This window comes from Mesoplodon bidens, assembly GCF_964165515.1.
Source record: "Mesoplodon bidens genome assembly, chromosome: 11".
Classification (NCBI taxonomy): domain Eukaryota; kingdom Metazoa; phylum Chordata; class Mammalia; order Artiodactyla; family Ziphiidae; genus Mesoplodon; species Mesoplodon bidens.
The window spans coordinates 22240101-22262718 of NC_138167.1; the positions used below are offsets into that span (position 1 = coordinate 22240101).

Consider the following 22618-nt stretch of genomic DNA (forward strand, 5'->3'; position numbering starts at 1 on the left):
TCTGGGCAAAGGATCCATGAGTGAAAATGTGTCTCAAAACCAAGGCTTGAAACAGCCAGTGCGTGCTGGGAAAGTTCTGGAGCAGGAGATACAGGTGGAGGAGTTGGGTCTATGAGAGAGTGCTATGGTGAGGCTAATGATGTAATGATTTGGGTTCTCAGCTTTAGACCTTGGACAGTGAGATAATTAAATTGCCATGTTGGAAAGCTAACTCCAGTGGCAGAATGGAAGCAAGAATAAGGGAGGGAGAATGAAGACAAAAGAATTAAGAGGCTGTTGAAATAGGTGAGAAATGAAGACGGGCTGAAATAAGGCAATGGCAGTGAAGTGGTAAAGAGGGAAGGGATTTTAGAGAAATTCACAGGTCGACAAGATTTTTAAATCTTTGGATTTGGGAGTAAGTTTCTGGTTTGAGCAGTGGGGTGAATGATGGTGCCCATAAAAGTTAAGGGAATCCAAGCAGAGACTGAGATACTGGAGGCAAATAATGAGCTTCATTTTAGATGTACTCAATTTGATGTGTTCATGGGACATTACAAGGAGATTTCTCATAGAAAATTGGAAAATCAATCTAAATTTTAGGATTAATGTAGGATTATAGATTGGTGGGGAGTGAGCCCCATCAATTTTGGGAGAAATGTAGAGTTGAAGTGGGGACAAAACTATAGTTCACGTGTCAGTTTGCTTTTGCTCCATGATAAATCACATTTATTATTTCTCATACTTTTGTAGGTGGGCTAGATTGCTCTTCTAGTCTAGGCTGGCTTTGCTGATCTCTACCATTAGCCGGTGGCTGGAATGGGGCTGGATGGTTTAAGATGGTGTAACTCACATGTCCGGTGATTGACTGGTCTAGGTTGACCCCAGCTAGGTTGTCTCTTCTCCAAATGGTCTCTCATCCTCCAGTAGACTAACCTATGCTTCTTCATGTAGTGGCCTCAGGGTTCCCTAGGGCAGCAAGAAAGGGCAAGCCCCAATGTGCAAATACTTTTCAAGCCTTTGCTTTGAACCACATTAGTTATATATCATTGGCCAAAGCAAGTCACATGGCCGTGCCCCAAATCCATGTTGGGGAAGCTAGGGAGCCCATTTTTATAATTTACCACACTGAGGGCCTGGGAAGAGAGAAGAGGGTAAAAGACAACACGTTGAAACTCTAACATTTTATATTCTGGGTTGGGAAGATAGTGGGGGTTATGGAAGTAGAATGTTTATCTGGTCAAGGAATTAACAAATCAAAACAGAAGAAAAGAAAGAGTGGAGAGAAAAGTGAACGAAGGAAAGAGTGGGGGTCAATCAAGTGCCATCTAGAAGTCAAATTAGAAAAAGGATGAAAAGTGTCCATTGTTTTTAGTAAAGAGAAGGTCACTGATCACTAATTGAAGCAGCTTTGGTGGAGTGTTTGGAGAAGGGAAAAGCCAGATGGTGATTAATGGCAGCTGGTAAAGATAGCAGGTGTAGATCTTTCTTTCAAGCTCTGACTTAGGGGAGTAAAGGAAGTTGATTTTTTTCTTGTTTTTTTTTTTTGTTTGTTTTGTATCTTATTACCTTGTTTTGTTTTTGTTTTTTAAAGATGGCAGCTGAAGGATAGGATCTCTAAATTTAGAGGTACTTTTTCTATGTCTCTGATGTACGTAGGCAAAATATTCTGAACATTACCAGTTTTACTAAAGTTTAGAAGTATTCTTTGAATAATGTAAATAATTCATGTCTACTTATTCTTTGTGTCACAATTACTTTTGTTGTTTTAAAATCATAATATTAAAGATGATAATTTATTTCACTAATAGGATCGGAAAATAGAAGATCTTCGACAGTGCCTGAACAGGTACAAGAAAATGCAAGATACAGTGGTACTGGCCCAAGGTAAAAAAGGTAGTGTAGCTCTAAAGACTTTTCTGCTTTACTTGATTTTTAAGTGGCTATGAACTTTTTTACATTTGGCCTCAATTTCTTTCATGAAGTATATCCATTATTTCAAGTTAGGTGGTCCATTTCATTCATTCAGTGATGTTATTAGGCATCTGTTCTCTGCCAGAAAGTGTGTTGGCTGATGAGTACACTGTTGATTGGTTGCCCAGAGAGAGCCTCTCCACGGAGTTGATTAGGTAACATTGCAGAGAGAAAGAAGGACATCACCTGCAAGAGCCTCGGGGAAGGAAGACCTTGGTGTGTTTATTAAGAAACAAAAGGAGGGTTTCCCTGGTGGCACAGTGGTTGAGAGTCCGCCTGCCGATGCAGGGGACACGGGTTCGTGCCCCGGTCCGGGAGGATCCCATATGCTGCGGAGCGGCTGGGCGCATGAGCCATGGCCGCTGAGCCTGCGCGTCCGGAGCCTGTGCTCCGCAACGGGAGAGGCCACAGCAGTGAGAGGCCCGCGTACTGCAAAAAAAAAAGAAACGAAAGGAGACCAGTGTACCTAGAAGGTAGTGAGCAGGGGGGAGAGTGAGACAAGATGAGATAATAGAGGTGAGCACGGCCGGGTCATGCAAAGTGAGGAGTTCAGCTCTTATTTGAGCCCAGAAGGATCCACTGAATGGTCTGAACAAGTCAACCGCATGATTTTTGTGACAAATGGACCATCGTGGACTATGGACCGCTGGGACTATTCCAGCAGTGTTGGAAGGATGGGAAGTCAATCAAGGGGCCCTTGCAGTATTGCAGTGGGAAGATCTGATGGTGCTGATTGGAACTGTATTTTGGTGTTAGAATCAACTCAATAGTGTGATGAATTAGATTAGGAGAGTGAAGAAGAAGAAGGCATCAAGAAAGATCAACATTTCTGACTGAAGCAACTAGCAGATGATGGTTCCGTTTATCAAGAGGGGGAAGCCAGGGCTTCCCTGGTGGCGCAGTGGTTGAGAGTCCGCCTGCCGATGCAGGGGACACGGGTTCGTGTCCCGGTCCGGGAAGATCCCACATGCCGTGGAGCGGCTGGGCCCATGAGCCATGGCCGCTGAGCCTGCGCATCCGGAGCCTGTGCTCCACAACGGGAGAGGCCACAACAGTGAGAGGCCCGCGTACCGCAAAAAAAAAAAAAAAAAAAGAGGGGGAAGCCTAGAGAAGGAACATGGAAGTGGTTGAGGAGGATTGTGTTCAGCTTTGAATGTGTTTTTTAAAAATCTGTAAAACATCTAGGTAAAGTTAGTATGCATTTTGTTGTGTTTATTATTATTTTATCTGCTGATGGGCCAGTTGGCCATCCACAAATGTGGCAAAGCTTTGGGGGTCATTCAAAACACACAAAAATGCGAAGAACTTTGAAAGTTCTCTTGTTCATTAGCACTGCCTAGTTGGGGTTATTTGCTTTGAAAGTAAGTGCTGGCTACCAAATGTAAAATAGATAGCTGGTGGGAAGCAGCCGCATAGCACAGGGAGATCAGCTCGGTGCTTTGTGACCACCTAGAGGGGTGGGATAAGGAGGGTGGGAGGGAGGGAGATACAAGAGGGAAGAGATATGGGGATATATGTATATGTATAACTGATTCACTTTGTTATAAAGCAGAAACTAACTCACCATTGTAAAGCAATTATACTCCAATAAAGATGTTTAAAAAAAAAAGAAATTACCTAGAATTACACATATCAGTAGCTATTAAAAAAAAAAGTAAGTGCTGGAAATAAATAAGTCTTTTGGAAGGTACTCATGGGACACTCGGATTTTGAAATTTTAATCTTGATGGGTTCACAAAGAAAGAAAATGCTGCTTTAGACCAGGATCTTTGAAAAAAATGGATCTTCATCTTTTTGTCCAGAAGGCCTAGTATTAAGACTTTATAAATATCTGAATGAGCAAATGAACCTCTAATTATCAGTGTAGACTTATGACAATTCTTATCACTCACCATTTTCTAAACCTTCACAGGAGTCTCTCTTCTAAGGAACATTGCAAATTCTCAAGTAATTAATTTTTGCATAGTCATAGCATTTAAAACATTGTTTGATTTTATAGAATCTCAACACTATAATTCTAATATTTAAAAATCAAGGAAGAGCAGATTGATTTCTGTAATTAGACTACATTGTAAGACACTTGGAAAACAGATAAAAAGGGTAAAAAAATCAGTCAAAATTGCACTGGCATGATCATTGCTGGCATTTTCATGTAATTCTTTCTGGCCTTTTTTTTCTATGCGTATAAATATATAATTAAAAGAGATAGTTTTTAACCGTGTACAGCAGGATAGATGTTTATAAACCATTGAAAATTATGTCGTGTTCTATTGAAGAGTTATGTAAACAGTGATTTCTCACTAGGATTTATATTTATTTAGATAATCCTCAGGGAATTTTAAGAATACCTAAATTCTAATAAAATTAGAGCAAATATCTAATAAAAACCTAAATTAAGAAGTTATGTCTAGTTAGTATCTTTAAACAAGTATATGATTTGCCATTTTGTATTATTCAGAGAATAGTTGGAAGGACCATTCTGTTTGTAAAAAAAGAATATCTGGCACTGTTGTTCAGCACTTAATCCTTTTCATTTCTAGAGATGTAAAAAAATTCTCAGAGTTGCTGGTTTGCTGGTTATGTGGTTCCTTCTCTCCATTAGGCCATTCTTTCTACTGTAAAATGAAATGAATGGCAAAAAAGGATCCTCTTAAGAGGGATCAAAGGGTCATCTATTTTTCCTTCTTTTCCTTTTTTCCTTTCTACGATTTTTCAAGAGCAACAGTAGCGATGAAAATGGAGTTGTCTAAATGGTGACTTTGTTGCTGTTCAGAATCAGTTTTGTTGTACCACTGGTATTCCTCAGCTTATTTATTCAGGGTTATTTCTGAACTGAAAGTTATAAAGCCCCAAATGTTGACACAGAATTACAGGAGGGTTGTTGGACTATGTTAACTTTTAACATCAATGCTGTGAGTCTATGATTGCGTCTATTAAACCACTAGTAATTAATACCTCTTCTAATACCACTACTGGATACTCATGTGGCCCGAGAGTCCCTGGGCCTTAGGTGCTCACAGTTGAAGATGCTGTTTCCTAGGTCCCACGTTGTTGTTCTTCAAGTGATGCCAGGAGTTGACTCTTTGATTTTTAAGGATCAGAAAATTTTTTATATTCAAGATAACTGGGATTCTTATCTTCCTCCAAAAGTAAAAAATGAAAAGCTGCTTGTGTCCACTTTCCGCTTTGTCATTGCTTAGGCCAAGATGGTGACTTTGAAGACCTGCTCCCTTCCAGTTCCTTCTCCACTTTGCTGGACGCACAGGGCTTTAGCGATCTGGAGAAAAACCTGTCATCTACGCCAGTAATGGGATCTCCCAGTCATGACCCATTTAACACAAGTGCTCCAGAAGAGGTATTTATAGACTCAGTTGTTTCTTCATCTTAAAGAGACTCTGTCGTTGAAAGTGCCATTGATAACATCAAAGACATGGGTTCTTTTCTCAGTTGGATTACTGACTTGCTTTGTCCTGGCAATTATTGTGACCTCCGGGTCTTTATTTGAAATGTGTGTTTTTTCCCTCTCTTTATTAATAAATAAACACTTGGGCAATGTCAAAACCTCTTATGTAATTCAGGAAAGACATATGAATCCCCTGGAGATGGATGTCATCTTCAGTACTAGATTATAATCTACTTCCTAAAGAATAAGTAGGGAATAAGTAAAGTGAGATTATGTAAATTTATTTTAGTCACTTGTGATGGTAACTGTGAAAGATGATGGACTTCAGTTAACATGCTGGGGATTGTGGAGCCATGTATTGCATGGGGGTACCCAAACCTGAGGTCAGCAAGTGAACTGATCTACAAGCGTAGTTATGGCAAAACAATAAGAAACAAATTGCCAGGCTTCCCTGATGGTGCAGTGGTTGAGAGTCCACCTGCCGATGCAGGGGACACGTTTGTGCCCCGGTCCGGGAGGATCCCACATGCCACGGAACGGCTGGGCCCGTGAGCCATGGCCACTGAGCCTGCGCGTTCGGAGCCTGTGCTCCTCAACGGGAGAGGCCACAACAGTGAGAGGCCCATGTACAGCAAAAAAAAAAAAAAGAAGCAAATTGCCCTGACAGATAACACATTGACTGATTGATTTCTTGGTAAATATGGCGTCATCTGCATGGAGGATCTGATTTACGGGATCTGTAGTGTTGAAAAATGCTTCAAAGAAGCAAACGCCTTCCTATGGCCCTTCAAACTATCTTCATGAGGTGGAGTGAAGAAAAAGACCACCCACTTTATAGAAGGTAGAGATGTTGGCAATAGGGTAGACCAGATCAATACGTCTATTAGAAGGATGAACTAAGATGTCTACCATGATTATTTTTGTAATCTGGTCAGTTAATAAACAGTGACTGCTTTCAGTTTTTTTTAAAAAAGATCATAGAAGAAAATTTCCCTCTGACTTTGTTAAACTTGAAAAAAGCAACTAGAGGGATTTCCCTGGTGGCGCAGTGGTTAAGAATCTGCCTGCCAGCGCAGAGGACACGGGTCCAAGCCCTGGTCCGGGAAGATCCCACATGCCGCGGAGCAACTAAGCCCGTGCGCCACAACTACTGAGCCTAATCCACTCTATTAGATAAAAGCATATCCGCAAATATCTTCACAAAAAGCCCTTTACTGCCTTAGGTTCCCTGTAAGGCCACTATGGGATATCCCTTTGTTTTTAGAGTTTTTGATCTTTTTGAAAGGTTCAGTGAGAAGCACCACCTTGAATTTTCCGGTCTTTGCAAAGCTACACCTGTGGCTTCATCTTAAGACTGTTTTCCTGACAGCACCTGTGCTTGATCTTTGCTGTGAAACCATTTCTTAATTTTAATATGTAGTGTTCCGTCTAGGGTGACTAGGAATGAGAAACAGTTTAATTTTTCAAGTAAATAATCTTGGCTCCTTTATATTTAACAGTTGCTTCATTGGTCACCTCTCTTCTAACATTTTATTGTAAGTAGCGAGAAGAAATCAAATGGCATCTTTACTTTTTATATCTGTTGCTCATAATTACATAATGAGAATATGAAATTTGAATTGAATGAAAGTGAATTCAAGGAGAAAACAGCATTTCTTTTTTAAATGTAAGAGAGAGCTAAAATATGCCGTTACAAGGAACTAGTGGGAAGGGGAATTGGATGAAGATAGTCAAAAAGTGTGAACTTCTGGCTATAACTAAGTACTGAGGATGTAAAGTACAGCACGGTGACTACAGTTAACATTGCTATATTGTGTATTTGAAAGCTGCTGCTAAGAGAGTAGATTCTAAAAGTTCTTTTTTTTTTTTCTGGTATCTATATGAGGTGACAGATGTTAGTTTAACTAAACTCAACTGTCATAATCATATCATAGTGTAGGTATGTCGAGTCGTTATCCTGTACACCTAAAACTTGTACAGTGGCTATATGTCAATTATATCTCAATGAAATGGAAAGGAAAAAAACCCAAGGATCAGTTAAGGAATAAGAGCTATTTTAGAGGGAAAAATCCCATAGTTTTTTTTTAACATCTTTATTGGAGTATAATTGCCTTACAATGGTGTGTTAGTTTCTGCTGTATAACAAAGTGAATCAGCTATACATATACATACATCCCCATATCTCCTCCCTCTTGCATCTCCCTCCCACCCTCCCTATCCCACCCCTCTAGGTGGACACAAAGCACCAAGCTGATCTCCCTGTGCTATGCGGCTGCTACCCACTAGCTATCTGTTTTACATTTGGTAGTGTATATATGTCAGTGCCGCTCTCTCACTTTGTCCCAGCTTACCCTTTTCACTCCCTGTGTCCTCAAGTCCATTCTCTATGTCTGTGTCTTTGTTCCTGTCCTGCAGCTAAGTTCTTCAGAAACTTTTTTTTTTTAAGGTTCCATGTATATGTGTTAGCATACGGTATTTATTTTTCTCTTTCTGACTTACTTCACTCTGTATGACAGACTCTAGGTCCATCCACCTCACTACTCAATTTCATTTCTTTTTATGGCTGAGTAATATTCCACTGCATATATGTGCCACATCTTCTTTATCCATTCATCTGTCGATAGACACTTAGGTTGCTTCCATGTCCTGGCTATTGTAAATAGGGCTGCAGTGAACATTGTGGTACATGACTCTTTTTGAATTATGGTTTTCTCAGGGTATATGCCCAGTAGTGGGATTGCTGGGTCATATGGTAGTTCTATTTTTAGTTTTTTGAGGAACCTCCATACTGCTCTCCATAGTGGCTGTATCAATTTACATTCCCACCAACAGTGCAAGAGGTTTCCTTTTCTCCACACCCTCTCCAGCATTTATTGTTTGTAGATTTTTCTTTTTTTTTTGTGGTATGCGGGCCTCTCACTGTTGTGGTCTCTCCCATTGCGGAGCACAGGCTCCGGACGCCCAGGCCCAGCGGCCATGGCCCACGGGCCCAGCCGCTCCGCGGCACGTGGGATCCTCCCGGACTGGGGCACGAACCCGCGTCCCCTGCATCAGCAGGCGGACTCCCAACCACTGCGCCACCAGGGAAGCCCTGTTTGTAGATTTTTTGATGATGGCCATTCTCACCGGTGTGAGGTGATACCTCATTGTAGTTTTGATTTGCATTTCTCTAATGATTAGTGATGTTGAGCATCCTTTCATGTGTTTGTTGGCAATCTGTATATCTGCTTTGGAGAAATGTCTATTTAGGTCTTCTGCCCATTTTTGGATTGGGTTGTTTGTTTTTTGATATTGAGCTGCACAAGCTGCTTATATATTTGGAGATTAATCCTTTGTCAGTTGCTTCATTTGCAACTATTTTCTCCCATTCTGAGGGTTGTCTTTTTGTCTTGTTTATGGTTTCTTTTGCTGTGCAAAAGCTTTTAAGTTTCATTAGGTCCCATTTGTTTATTTTTGTTTTTATTTCCATTTTTCTAGGAGGTGGGTCAGAAAGGATCTTGCTGTGATTTATGTCATAGAGTGTTCTGCCTATGTTTTCCTCTAAGAGTTCTATAGTGTCTGCCCTTACATTTAGGTCTTTAATCCATTTTGAGTTTATTTTTGTGTATGGTGTTAGGTTGTGTTCTAATTTCATTCTTTTACATGTAGCTGCCCAGTTTTCCCGGCACCACTTACTGAAGAGGCTGTCTTTTCTCCATTGTATATTCTTGCCTCCTTTATCAAAAATAAGGTGACCATATGTGCATGGGTTTCTCTCTGGGCTTTCTATCCTGTTCCATTGATCTATCTTTCTGTTTTTGTGCCAGTACCATACTGTCTTGATTACTGTAGCTTTGTAGTATAGTCTGAAGTCATGGAGCCTGATTCCTCCAGCTCCGTTTTTTTCCCTCAAGACTGCTTTGGCTATTCAGAGTCTTTGGTGTCTCCATACAAATTTTAAGATGATTTGTTCTAGTTCCATAACAAATGCCATTGGTAATTTGATAGGGATTGCATTGAATCTGTAGATTGCTTTGGATAGTATAGTCATTTTCACAATATTGATTCTTCCAATCCAAGAACATGGTATATCTCTCCATCTGTTGGTATCATCTTTAATTTCTTTCATCAGTGTCTTATTTTTTCTGCATACAGGTCTTTTGTCTCCTTTGGTAGGTTTATTCCTAGGTATTTTATTCTTTTTGTTGCAGTGGTAAATGGGAGAATTTCCTTAACTTTTCTTTCAGATTTTGCATCATTAGTGTATAGGAATGCAAGAGATTTCTGTGCATTAATTTTGTATCCTGCTACCTTACCAAATTCATTGATTAGCTCTAGTAGTTTTCTGGTGGTATCTTTAGGATTCTCTATGTATAGTATTGTGTCATCTACAAACAGTGACAGTTTTACTTCTTCTTTTCCAGTTTGGATTCCTTTTATTTCTTTTTCTTCTCTGATTGCTGTGACTAAAACTTCCAAAGCTATGTTGAATAATATTGGTGAGAGTGGACAACCTTGTCTTGTTCCTGATCTTAGTGGAAATGGTTTCAGTTTTTCACCATTGAGTACAATGTTAGCTGTGGGTTTGTCATATATGGCCTTTATTATGTTGAGGAAAGTTCCCTCTATGCCTACTTTCTGGAGAGTTTTTATCATAAATATGTGTTGAATTTTGTCAAAAGCTTTTTCTGCATCTATTGAGATGATCATATGGTTTTTTTCCTTCAGTGTGTTAATATGGTTTATCATATTGATTGATTTGTGTATATTGAAGAATCCTTGCATTCCTGGGATAAACCCCACTTGACTGTGATGTATGATCCTTTATATGTGCTGTTGGATTCTGTTTGCTAGTATTTTCTTGAGGATTTTTGCATCTATGTTCATCAGTGATGTTTGCCTGTAGTTTTCTTTTTTTGTGGCATCTTTGTCTGGTTTTGGTATCAGGGTGATGGTGGCCTCATGGAATGAGTTTGGGAGTGTTCCTCCCTCTGCTGTATTTTGGAAGAGTTTGAGAAGGATAGGTGTTAGCTCTTCTCTAAATGTTTGATAAAATTCACCTGTGAAGCCATCTGGTGCTGGGGTTTTGTTTGTTGGAAGATTTTTAATCACACTTTCAATTTCAGTGCTTGTGATTGGTCTGTTTAAATTTTCTATTTCTTCCTGGTTCAGTCTCGGAAAGTTGTGCTTTTCTAAGAATTTGGCCTTTTCTTCCAGGCTGTCCATTTTATTGGCATATAGTTGCTTGTAGTAATCTCTCATGATCCTTTGTATTTCTGCAGTGTCAGTTGTTACTTCTCCTTTTTCATTTCTAATTCTATTGATTTGAGTCTTCTCCCTTTTTTTCTTGATGAGTCTGGCTAATGGTTTGTCAATTTTGTTTATCTTCTCAAAGAACCAGCTTTTAGTTTTATTGATCTTTGCTATCATTTCCTTCATTTCTTTTTCATTTATTTCTGATCTGATATTTATGATTTCTTTTCTTCTGCTAACTTTGGGATTTTTTTGGTTCTTCTTTCTCTAATTGCTTTAGGTGTAAGGTTAGGTTTTTTATTTGAGTTGTTTCTTGTTTCTTGAGGTAGGATTGTACTGCTATAAACTTCCCTCTTAGAACTGCTTTTGCTGCATCCCACAGGTTTTGGGTCATCATGTTTTCATTGTCATTTGTTTCTAGATATTTTTTGATTTCCTCTTTGATTTCTTCAGTGATTATTTAGTAGTATATTGTTTAGCCTCCATATATTTGTATTTTTTACATATTTTTTCCTGTAATTGATATCTAGTCTCATAGCATTTTGGCCAGAAAAGATACTTGATATGATTTCAATTTTCTTAAATTTACCAAGCCTTGATTTGTGATCCAAGATATGATCTATCCTCGAGAATGTTCCATGAGCACTTGAGAAGAAAGTGTAATCTGCTGTTTTTGGATGGATTATCCTATAAATATCAATTAAGTCCATCTTGTTTAATGTATCATTTAAAGCTTGTATTTCCTTATTATTTTCTGTCTGGATGATCTATCCATTGGTGACAGTGGGGTGTAAAAGTCCCCTGCTATTATTGTGTTACTGTCGATTTCTCCTTTTATGGCTGTTAGCATTTGCCTTATGTATTGAGGTGCTCCTATGTTGGGTGCATAAATATTTACAATTGTTAACTCTTCTTCTTGGATTGATCCCTTGATCACTATGTAGTGTCCTTCTTTGTCTCTTGTAATAGTCTTTATTTTAAAGTCTATTTTGTCTGATATAAGAATTGGTACTCCAATTTTCTTTTGATTTCCATTTGCATGGAATATCTGTTTTCCATCCCCTCACTTTCAGTCTGTATGTGTCCCTAGGTCTGAAGTGGGTCTCTTGTAGATAGCATATGTGCGGGTCTTGTTTTTGTATCCATTCAGCCAGTCTATGTCTTTTGGTTGGAGCATTTAATCCGTTTACATTTAAGGTAGTTATCAATATGTATGTTCCTATTACCAATTTCTTAATTGTTTTGGGTTTGTTATTGTAAGTCTTTTCCTTCTCTTTTGTTTCCTGCCTAGAGAAGTTCCTTTAGCATTTGTTGTAGAGCTGGTTTGGTGGTGCTAAATCCTGTTAGCTTTTGCTTATCTGTAAAGGTTTTGATTTCTCCATCGAATCTGAATGAGGTCCTTGCTGGGTAGAGTAATCTTGGTTGTAGGTTTTTCCCTTTCATCACTTTAAATATGTCCTGCCACTCCTTTCTGTCTTGAAGAGTTTCTGCTGAAAGGTCCTCCGTTAACCTTATGAGGATTCCCTTGTGTGTTAATTGTTGCTTTTCCCTTGCTGCTTTTAATATTTTTTCTTTATATTTAATTTTTGATAGTTTGATTAATATGTGTCTTGGCGTTTTTCTCCTTGGATTTATCCTGTATGGTACTCTCTGTGATTCCTGGACTTGATTGACTATTTCTTTACCCATATTAGGGACGTTTTCAACTGTAATCTCTTCAAATATTTTCTTAGTCCCTTTTTTTTCCTCTTCTTCTTCTGGGACCCCTGTATTTCGAATGTTGGTGCATTTAATGTTGTCCCAGAGGTCTCTGAGATTGTCCTCAATTCTTTTTATTCTTTTTTCTTTTTTTGCTCTGCGGTAGTTATTTCTGCTATTTTATCTTCCAGGTCACTTATCCATTCTTCTGCCTCAGTTATTCTGGTATTGATTCCTTTTAAAGAATTTTTAATTTCATTTATTGTGTTGTCCATCATTGTTTGTTTGCTCTTTAGTTCTTCTAGGTCCTTGTTAAACGTTTCTTATATTTTCTCCATTCTATTTCCAAGATTTTGGATCACATTTACTACCATTACTCTGAATTCTTTTTCAGGTAGACTGCCTATTTACTCTTCATTTGTCTGGTGTGTTGGGTTTTTATCTTGCTCCTTCATCTGCTGTGTGTTTTTCTGTCTTCTCATTTTGCTTAACCTACTGTGTTTGGGGTCTCCGTTTCACAGGCTGTGGGTTCGTATTTCCAGTTGTTTTTGGTGGCTGTCCCCAGTGGCTAAGGTTGGTTCAGTAGGTTGTGTAGGCTTCCTGGTGGAGGGGACTGGTGCCTGTGTTCTGGTGGATGAGGCTGGATCTTGTCTTTCTGGTGGGCAGGACCACATCCGGTGGTGTGTTTTGGGGTGTCTTTGAACTTAGTATGATTTTAGGCAGCCGCTCTGCTAATAGGTGGGGTTGTGTTCCTGTCTTGCTAGTTGTTTGGCATGGGGTGTCCAGCACTGTAGGTTGCTGGTCGCTGAGTGGAGCTGGGTCTTCGTGTTGAGTTGGAGATCTCTGGGAGAGCTTTTGCTGCTTGATATTACATGGGGCCGGGAGGTCTCTGGTGTACCAATGTCCTGAACTCGGCTCTCCTACCTCAGAGGCTCAGGCCTGACACCCGGCCAGAGCACCAAGACCCTGTCAGCCACACAGTCTCTTTTCAGAAGGCACGGCTGTGCTTTGAGAGAGACAGAAGACGTGGAAGTGTGTGGGTGGTCTCTGCAGTCAAAAGTCCTGAGTTCCAGTGCTGACTTTCCTGCTAACAGGTCTTTGGCTTCTGTTTCTTTATCTGCTAGCATTGGAGGGTCTCCTGCAGAGGCAGGGGGTGGCTGTGGCTCACCATCAAAAATCCCCTAATTGTTAAATATTTATACTGAAAGAAAAAAATAACGTATGGTAGCCAAGGCATGTGCTACATTTATAGAAAGAGGCTGCTTTTACATAGGATACACCTAGATAATCTCATATCCTTACCAAAAGAAGTCTTTGCTATGTGAACTGTAGTTTAATCACAGATTTTTAGTTTGGAATAAGAATGATTTGAGGGTGTTCAGCCACATTTTAAAAGAAAAGCCAGGATGGTGATTTGAGCATGGAGTGAAAGCCCTAAAGTTTGGGAAATGAAGAGAATGGGTCAGTCTGCTAGTGTAGCTATTTTTCCCTGTGATTAGGAACCCAAGGAAGTACATGCACTTCAGGAAACGGGGATGGTGGCTAAGTAAATTGCCCAGGATGAATCATAAAGATTCAAACTGAAAAAAATGATAGTGAAGTCATCTCCTGTTTTATAATAATACGACTTGTTAAGGAGCAAAATTCAAGTGAGTAAATTTTAAAGATCTTGTTGGCTTTATTCAGCGATTCATGATTCCAGCAGCATCCCCTTGACTTTTGTAGGTGGAAGGGAGCAGGAACAGTGAAGTCTTACTTGGCATTTGCTGATTGGCTAAAGCAGGGTTATTTCCTTACATGGAGCAAAGAGAGGTCTTGGGGCCCAGCCAGGTAACTTGTGCTGAGCCGGAAGTGCTGACTGGTTGACCTAGGCCTTCCTTTTCTGGGAGAGCCAAGCAGAGAAAATTTAGTTATTTTCAGGCTTGCTAACATGGGGCTTAGCATGAGTGACTCCATCTTGTGCCCAGTCTGGTTACTTTAACAGACTGCACATTTTATAACCTTTTATAGTATCACAGTGTGAGAATACCACTCAGTAACTGAAACAAAAATCACAAAGCTGAATTTATTGCTTATTTAAGTAAGTGAACTTTGCTGGTCAAGGACATTCTCTTTGAGTGGATCACATGGAGGGTTTTTAGGATGCTAGGAGCTCAGGGGTTGGGCTTTCAGAGGCAGGAGTGAGTTGACGTCAGCTGTGTGTGGTTGTGAAGGCGAGACTGTTGTTGACTGGTTGGCATTCAGACGTGTGTTCCTGGTGTGAGTCCCTACCTGACTAGCTGACTCGCAGAAGCCAAGAGCTATCTCAGATTGGTTGACTTGCAGAAGTGAGTTCACTCATTTTTTTACTGGAATATTTTTTGAAGTGTTTCATTTATTGCTTTGTGGAGTGGCTCACAATCTAACTCCTCTCTGGTTGTCAGAAATTACTGAAAACCAGTGTTTAGAAATCCTTTGACCAAATCCATCCTTAGGATATACAAAGCATTTCTGCGGGGGAAATGTATTATTTTTTGTTTTTGTTTTTGCTATAATATTGTTACGATTAATCAACATGGTTTAAGTAATGTAGCCACAAAGTCTATTATAATTTGTTTTAATTACTCCTTTTATCAATTCTGTTCATCGAAGTTAGTCAGCTTGTTCACATATAGAATAATAATTAACTGGCTTGACCAATGTTCTATATTAGACTAATGGTAGAAATTAAAATGGAAATAGTGCTTTGTTTACGAAGCTCTTTAACCAAATCTCATCTAAAATCATTGCAACCCTGTAAGGTAGGCATTGCCATTGTCATTTTACAGAGGACAAAACTGACTTGCCTAAGTTTAAGGCAGTTAAGTGATTGCCTGAGGTCAAGGTCACTTAGGCAAGTGTGTCAGGGCCAAGATTTCAACCGGGGCTTAAAGTTGTTAGATTTTTCTATTAACTTACTTAATGGTATTTATTATGTCTTATTCTCAATATTCGGTGTCTTCTTCAGAAGCAAGTTCAATAATTACTTTCTTCCAGAATGTTTTCTCTGAGTAACACTTATACATGTTTATGTCCTGAAACCATTTTATGAATATAAGAATAGAGTTCTAAACACAGGTGTATGAAATTTTAGCCATAAATAGACCACTTAATTGTCTTATTTATTTTTTGTTACTCTGTGGCTTGTGTTTTGTTTATTTGTTGGATTGATTTTTGGCCCTTTATTATTATATTACAGTTCCACACCAGCATCTTGCAAGTTTCAATCCCTTCATTATTGCCAGCATCTAAAGGCTTGGAAACTTCTGAAAAAGTGAAATTGCCTCCTAAGCCAGAGACTTCATTTGAGGAGAAGTATATGTCATTTATGATCTAACACTGCGATATAAATACCCAGAAAAGTAGATCCACCAAAAGCAAGGGTGCACTGCATTTATTTTCAGACATAATCTTTTACCCAGAGAAGCAAGAAACAGCAAGACTTGTGCCAGGGAACCCCATGCAGTTCTGTATTATTAAAATAAAAGATGTGAAGTAGGAAGTAACTGGAGATGAGGCTGGGGAGGTGTGCTGATTAGGTTAGAGAGGGATTTTAGGGAACTTGGATTTTATATCCTGGGTCATAGGTGGCCATCAAAGGATTGCAAGCAGAATAACGGCAGTCATGTATGTGCCTGAGGCTGTTTGGAAGACGCTGTGAAGGAGACAGGAGAGGGATACAGTAGTTCCTCTGTAGGCAAATAGAATTTGGGGGGACCATCTTCCCAAATTAATTGCCTAATCTTACAATTAGATCAAGTAAAATTAAATAGAATATCAAAAAATAGAGAAATAACTGTCCTTGCACAGTTTTTTGTTTTTGACAATTCTGTTCAGTTGGAATACTTATGGTCTTTTTTTTTTCATGAAGCTCATAAATACCTTTTTTCTTTAATATTTTAGTGATGGAAAACTAATCCTTGGTTCTGCCGTTGAAACTCAACTATGCGATAGTCTTTCGTAAGTTCTGTTTTATCAAATGTAAAAAAATATGATTGATGCTTGGGAAAGAGGAAGCTTCTGTTACACTAACAATGACTAGTATTAAAAGCAAATGGCTCTGAGGCATGAATGAACTAATGCAGCCGTAATGATCGGGTGGGGGGGCGTGGAGTGGGGTTTGTAAAGTAACACATCAACACTGGCTCTTTTACCATTATCTCGTGCCAGGTTTCTGCCATCTTAGCCTTTCTTCATCAGTTTTCATTTGAAGTTCGGTGCTTTTAATTTCATTTTTGTACTGACTTATATTCTGGATATAAGTGTATCAGAAAAGCATCGCAGAGAACGATGCAATGGCTGGCAAGGCTGCCATGTTTTTTACACTTTCAACTTAATAAGCTGACCTAATAGCTAAGTTTATCCAAGTTAATGTCTGTATTACATTAGGAAAATCTATTTTCAGAGCAGTACTCAAAGATGAGATCTTTTCTTTGCTGTCCATTATCTTTTACTGTATTTGGTAGTCGACATTTCTAGCAACTTATTTACACAAAAATACATGAGAAATGCCTTTTAAAGCTTTTGTTGGTGAGTATATTATTCTGTGTCTTAGAGCAAAGATGTTACTTTTTTCGCTCTGTTTTTAAACTGGTCACATACTCCTGCCTTCAGTTTTTGAGTAACACCAGCTCTGTATAATTGAATGCTACTTATGTGAAAGAGAAAGGCTCTCCAGATGTTCACACTGTCACTCTGCCTTTACTAGGATTGTAAGTGAGTTATTATAGGCAACAATAGGGATTCCTCTATCATGCTTGATTAGAACTGTAAAATGAAGTGCTTTGCCAGACTCAGAAAATTGATTCCTTTGTAAATTGGAAAGTAAAGCTTTTGTCCTGTATTTTCATTAGGAGGATTATATATGAAAAGTACATGAGTATTTTAAAAGTCCCTGGTGTGAATGTGTATTTGCAAAGGATACGCCACTAGTCCGTGGAAAACACTGGTTTATTTTCAAATATTGACATCACAAGATAGTCCTAAGTGTTTTTCCAGCTATTCTGACATGTGCAGAACATTTAGAGTTATTGGCAGGGCCGTTAACCACCCCTGCTTTTAAAAGAACTGAACATTATAATTTAGTTAAGCACATAAGTGACTGCCTAAATCCAGATTTTCTTTTATTTCCAGGTTTCCACTCACATACAATCTTAGTTTCTTTCCAAGCCATTCTACTTAGAAACAGGGACACCAGAGCCACTTATTATTAATCATAATTGTTATTATCATTATTTTTAGAACTTCAAGTCTGCAAAAGTCTAGCAGCCTTGGCAATCTGAAGAAAGAGTCATCAGACGGGGTTGGTCCTGTGTTTTTTCTGTCTGTTACCCTGAGAAGAAAACATTTAGGGATCTTCATTTTCCCGTTTGTGGTTTCAATAATGGAAAATTATTAGGTACCATAGTTAATGATAAATATTAAGAAATATGAGTATAAAAGATTGAAAGTAAAGCCCAAAGTGGAGACTTTAATAAAACATTGTAGGAAATAAATGAAGGTGAGATTTTGTAGCTTAGGAATAGATGTAAATTGATTTTAATTTGTTGAATTATATATATGTGAGAAATTCTGACTAGATAAAGGATTCCTATAACAATCTTAAATACTGTTGTTGTTTTGAACAGGAAAAGGAGTCTGTTCTGAAGCCTTCAGAGGTAATTTTTATGTCCAGATTACAATGTAAAAATGTTTGGGAGTTCTAAGATACATAGTAGACTTCTTAATACATAATACGTAAGACTGCTTAATACGTAATACGTAAGACTGCTTAAATGTCTCCAATAAACCAAAACTCTCAGAATCTGCAAAACATGCCAAATGAATGAAGCCCAACACAAAGGATCACATATGACATGAATCCATGAACTAGATAGGGGTGTTGGTTGCACAACACTGTGAATGTGATAAATGCCACAGAATTGCTCACTTTAAAATAGTTACTTTTGGGGCTTCCCTGGTGGCGCAGTGGTTGAGAATCTGCCTGCCAATGCAGGGGACATGGGTTCGAGCCCTGGTCTGGGAAGATCCCACATGCCGCAGAGCAACTAGACCCATGAGCCACAACTACTGAGCCTGCGCGTCTGGAGCCGGTGCTCCGCAATAAGAGAGGCCGGGATAGTGAGAGGCCCACGCACCGCGATGAAGAGTGGCCCCCGCTCGCCGCAACTAGAGAAAGCCCTCACACAGAAACGAAGACCCAACACAGCCAAAAATAAATAAATAAACAAATGTGGGGTTTAAAAAAAAGGTGGGGGGGAGGAATATTAAAATAGTTACTTTTACATTATATGACTTTCACCTCAGTAAGTTATTGAAAAAACAAAAACAAAGCCCCAAACTCTCCTTCACGCTATTTGATGATCATAATGACCATACCCAGCCTTCCTTAGACTTCACAAAAAGCCCTTCTTAGAAAGATCACCAGCTGTTTATTTTATATAACCACTGTCCATCTACAGCTAACATTCTGGGTTTTTTGTTTTTTGTTTTTTTTTTGCGGTACGCGGGCCTCTCACTGTTGTGGCCTCTCCCGTTGCGGAGCACAGGCTCCGGACGCGCAGGCTCAGCGGCCATGGCTCACGGGCCCAGCCACTCCGCGGCATGTGGGATCTTCCCGGACCGGGGCACAAACCTGTGTCTCCTGCATCAGCAGGCGGACTCTCAACCACTGTGCCACCAGGGAAGCCCAACATTCTGGTATTTTTAAAGGCATCATCAGCATGGGCTCTGGTTCTTCTTTTGTCTGATTTTCGGTCGTTACCCTTGCACAGGTCACAGTCTGGTAGACGTACTATCCCCAGATGCAGGCCCTCGACTGTTGGCTCTTAGTGCCTTGAGTCGTGATATAGGTGTAACTGACAAACCACAGACAGTGGACACAGCTGTAATTCAAGCCATTGTTCTTTTTGTCTCGCTAATTCAATAAGTGGTGTGAAATGATTTTGGCCTCAGCATTAAGACAGATAACAGTACCACTACATTGTGGCATTTGTACATTTTTAGTTACTATGAATGGTAGATATATAGAGGAAAATAACCACCTTAAAAGCCTGTATCCCCTCACCCTTCTCTCCACTTCTGCAAAAAAGAAAGAGAGGACAAGAGATGTTCAGGAAATGAGAACATGCAAACAAAAGAATCCTTGGAGAGTACTGAAACAATATAAGAGACCATGTTACTATAACTGACAACTCAAATAACCAAAAAGCTCAAAAATAAGCTATAAGCATACCTCGGAGGTATTGCAGGTGCAGGTCCAGGCCACCATAATAATGCAAATATTGCAATAAAATAAATGTTGCAATAAAGTGAGTCACACAAATTGTTTGGTTTCCCAGTGCATATAAAAGTTATGTTTACACTATACTGTAGTCTGTTTCATCTGCGGTAGCTGTATGTGTAAAAAAAAAACAATGTACATACCTTCATTAAAAAGTGCTTTATAGGGCTTCCCTGGTGGCGCAGTGGTTGAGGGTCTGCCTGCCGATGCAGGGGACACGGGTTCGTGCCCCGGTCCGGGGGGATCCCGCATGCCATGGAGCGGCTGGGCCAGTGAGCCATGGCCGCTGAGCCTGCGCGTCCGGAGCCTGTGCTCCGCAGCGGGAGGGGCCACAACAGTGAGAGGCCCGCGTAACGCAAAAAAACAAAACAAAACAAAACTAAAGTCATGTCACAGATCTCCATATAATAATGATGAAAAAGTTTGATATATTGTGAGAATTACCAAAATGTGACATAGGGACACAAAATGAGCAAATGCTCTTGGAAAAATGGCACCAATGCAGGGTTGCCACAAACTTTCAGTTTGTAAAAACACAATATCTATGAGGCACAATAAAGCGAGACGCAATAAAATGAGGTATGCCTGTATTTAAAAATCACAATTGAAGTTCTTGAAAAAGATTCTGAAATATTGTAAAGATCTGAAGTGGCTTCTGAATCAATCAAGAAAAATTTAATTTTAGTGGGTTTAGTTAAGCGTATCTGAACCTATCACAGTCTTTGAAACTGGTGATCCATGTTTGGTAACTCACAGGCAAGATGTGAATATAACCCAGAATCCTGTTTCAAAAAAATATATTTTAAACAGTTGCTGATTTTGCTTTCATTTTATTATTAATTCTTTGAGAGGAATATTTAAAATAACTGGAGTAGAAACTCTTTATACTGCTTGTATAGGAGCTTGGGACTAATGCCTACTTTACAGAATAATTACATTATATTGGGCTTCTACTGATGTAGTTATAAAGACTGAGAACTATATCATAGCCAAATCTTTGTCATAAATGATAGAAAAGTAGGACATCTACTGCTAGTTACATAATATTTTATCTCCATGTCTATGAGGAAAATAAAATAAAATTTGAGAATGTCTAAATCTATCCTAAATATTTAAAGCCCTGAATACATGGATTAAGATTAGTGATGAACATGTCTTTGTTGTTGTTCCTTAAGTAGCTTTCAGAACTGACCTTTTTTAACTTCTAACAAGGCATTTGACATTCGTAATCAATTTGTTAGTTCAGTTATTCTTTTAAATAAAATCACGTGTGTAACATATTTAGTACTGTGCCGGGCATGTACTGATAATGATGCACATTCGTGCTGTGTCACATTTATTATCACTTCTCTCTCAGGCTAAAGCTGTGGTAGAAAGCAGCCCATTTGGGAGCCTCCCTCACAAAGCTCCGGGACACGATGCCTCTGTGGATGACAATCCCTTTGGCACTCGAAAAACCAGATCTTCCTTTGGTCGTGGATTTTTTAAAATCAAAAGTAACAAGAGGACAGCAAGTGCACCAAACTTGGGTATGTGTGGCCAAAATGCCTTTGCCTTAATTCTTCCAGAATGAGGAAAAGATCAATCTTTTCCCTTATTCATCTATTTGTACATTTCTCTTTCTCAGAAATGACGGTGAATGACTTGGGGGAAAAGTTAGCAAAAAATGCTTCCATGGGCTTAATTCAGAGGTAAAGATAGTGTGGACTGTCTCACCCTGCTCTCTGTTCTGGGTGTAAACTTAGAGGAAAGACCAAAAACCGTGATTCTCTCTGACATCATTATAAGCAGTTTCCCATCTATTCCGAAAGAGGGTAAAATTAAGCCCATAATGACAGTGCTAATGGAGTCTGTGTGTAGCATCGGAAGCACAGTGCGGTGCCCGCCTTCCCTCCCACTGTGTGTATTTTGTGAGTAGGACTTTGATCTGTGTTTCATTTTGTCATTCCCCTGTGTTCTCTCCACTGGGCTGCGTGTGATTGTGTGCGTTGTTGGGATTTCTGAAGATCGTAAACGAAGTGCCAGTGCACCCACCTTAGGTACCGTACCCCTGCATGCCTCCCTCGCCAGCGCCTCGCTCCCGGCCGAGCTAATCCCTGCTCCTTGGCATCTGTCACCTCTAGAAAGTGAACTGGCATCAGAAGACGGAGTTCTCCACTCCAGAGAGTTCCTCCCACCTTCCGCTCAAAAGGACTCTCTATAGAGCCTTTGCTTCCAAGCCTGAACGCTGCTGTAACCCATGCTAATGGCACCTTGCGAGCAGCTCTGCGAGATGTGCCCAGGGGCCATCCGAGTGCAGGGCAGGAGTGCCCTGGTGTCATAAATCCAGCTCCTTCACCCCGAAGCACATATCACATCACGCTAACTCGCAGGGCCTTGCGACGCCTTCTCCACGGTTATGTTTCCCCAGCCTCCAGAAAGAAGTGTTTTTAGCCAAACAGGTCTGTGGAAGACATTGAAAACGTTCAGTTTAGACTGACTTCTCTTAGGGGAACATTCTTCTGACACATTATTGCTTTGAAGATGCGGGTGACATTTAGTGACAGCAGAGGTAACTGTATGCGATATCTGAGGAGTCACCCCCAAAGCGATTTTAGGAGAGGGGAAGCTCAGTTTTCCTCTTTAAAGGGCAGAATACAGTAGGGGTAAAATCCTCAAAATAAAAAATAAAAACAGGATGCTTTTAGAATAAAGGTGGGCCGGGCAACATTTTCAGGGACGCCTGTAACCGTCATGGCTGTAGAGTTTGAATGGAAATGTTCTTTTGGGTTTTCCCAATAGGTCCTATTACCTTGTATAGATATCCACAGAGGTATTCATGTAGATCAGCAAAGGTGACTTCTCTCTCTCTGTACCGTTAAATGTCCAGAATGAACACAGGGTGAATAAAAATGATCTCTTCAGACAACTATTTTCAAATGTTTTTGCATCTTTCTTAGAAGAAATACATTGTCAACGCTAAGAGGCAAATGCTGCTTACCATAACCTATAATCACAGCTCTGCTTCATAGAAAAGTCAGCCTCTGCAACTT

General features: G+C 39.7%; 1 protein-coding gene across 4 annotated transcripts in view; it reads left to right on the forward strand.

Moving 5' to 3' along the window:
• The window catches only part of PPFIBP1 (PPFIA binding protein 1), a 183585-nt gene that overhangs the window by 145507 nt on the left and 15460 nt on the right, over nucleotides 1-22618 (forward strand). For 2 of the 4 annotated variants that reach the window (XM_081249206.1, XM_081249208.1), the window contains 8 exons: nucleotides 1791-1875; nucleotides 5154-5308; nucleotides 15504-15619; nucleotides 16208-16264; nucleotides 17546-17606; nucleotides 17932-17961; nucleotides 20944-21115; nucleotides 21593-21625. In XM_081249206.1, coding sequence (XP_081105332.1) covers nucleotides 1791-1875; nucleotides 5154-5308; nucleotides 15504-15619; nucleotides 16208-16264; nucleotides 17546-17606; nucleotides 17932-17961; nucleotides 20944-21115; nucleotides 21593-21625 — 709 coding nt within the window. The remainder of the gene's footprint in view (nucleotides 1-1790; nucleotides 1876-5153; nucleotides 5309-15503; nucleotides 15620-16207; nucleotides 16265-17545; nucleotides 17607-17931; nucleotides 17962-20943; nucleotides 21116-21592; nucleotides 21626-22618) is intronic. The other 2 variants (XM_081249207.1, XM_081249209.1) reach the window with 1 other exon arrangement.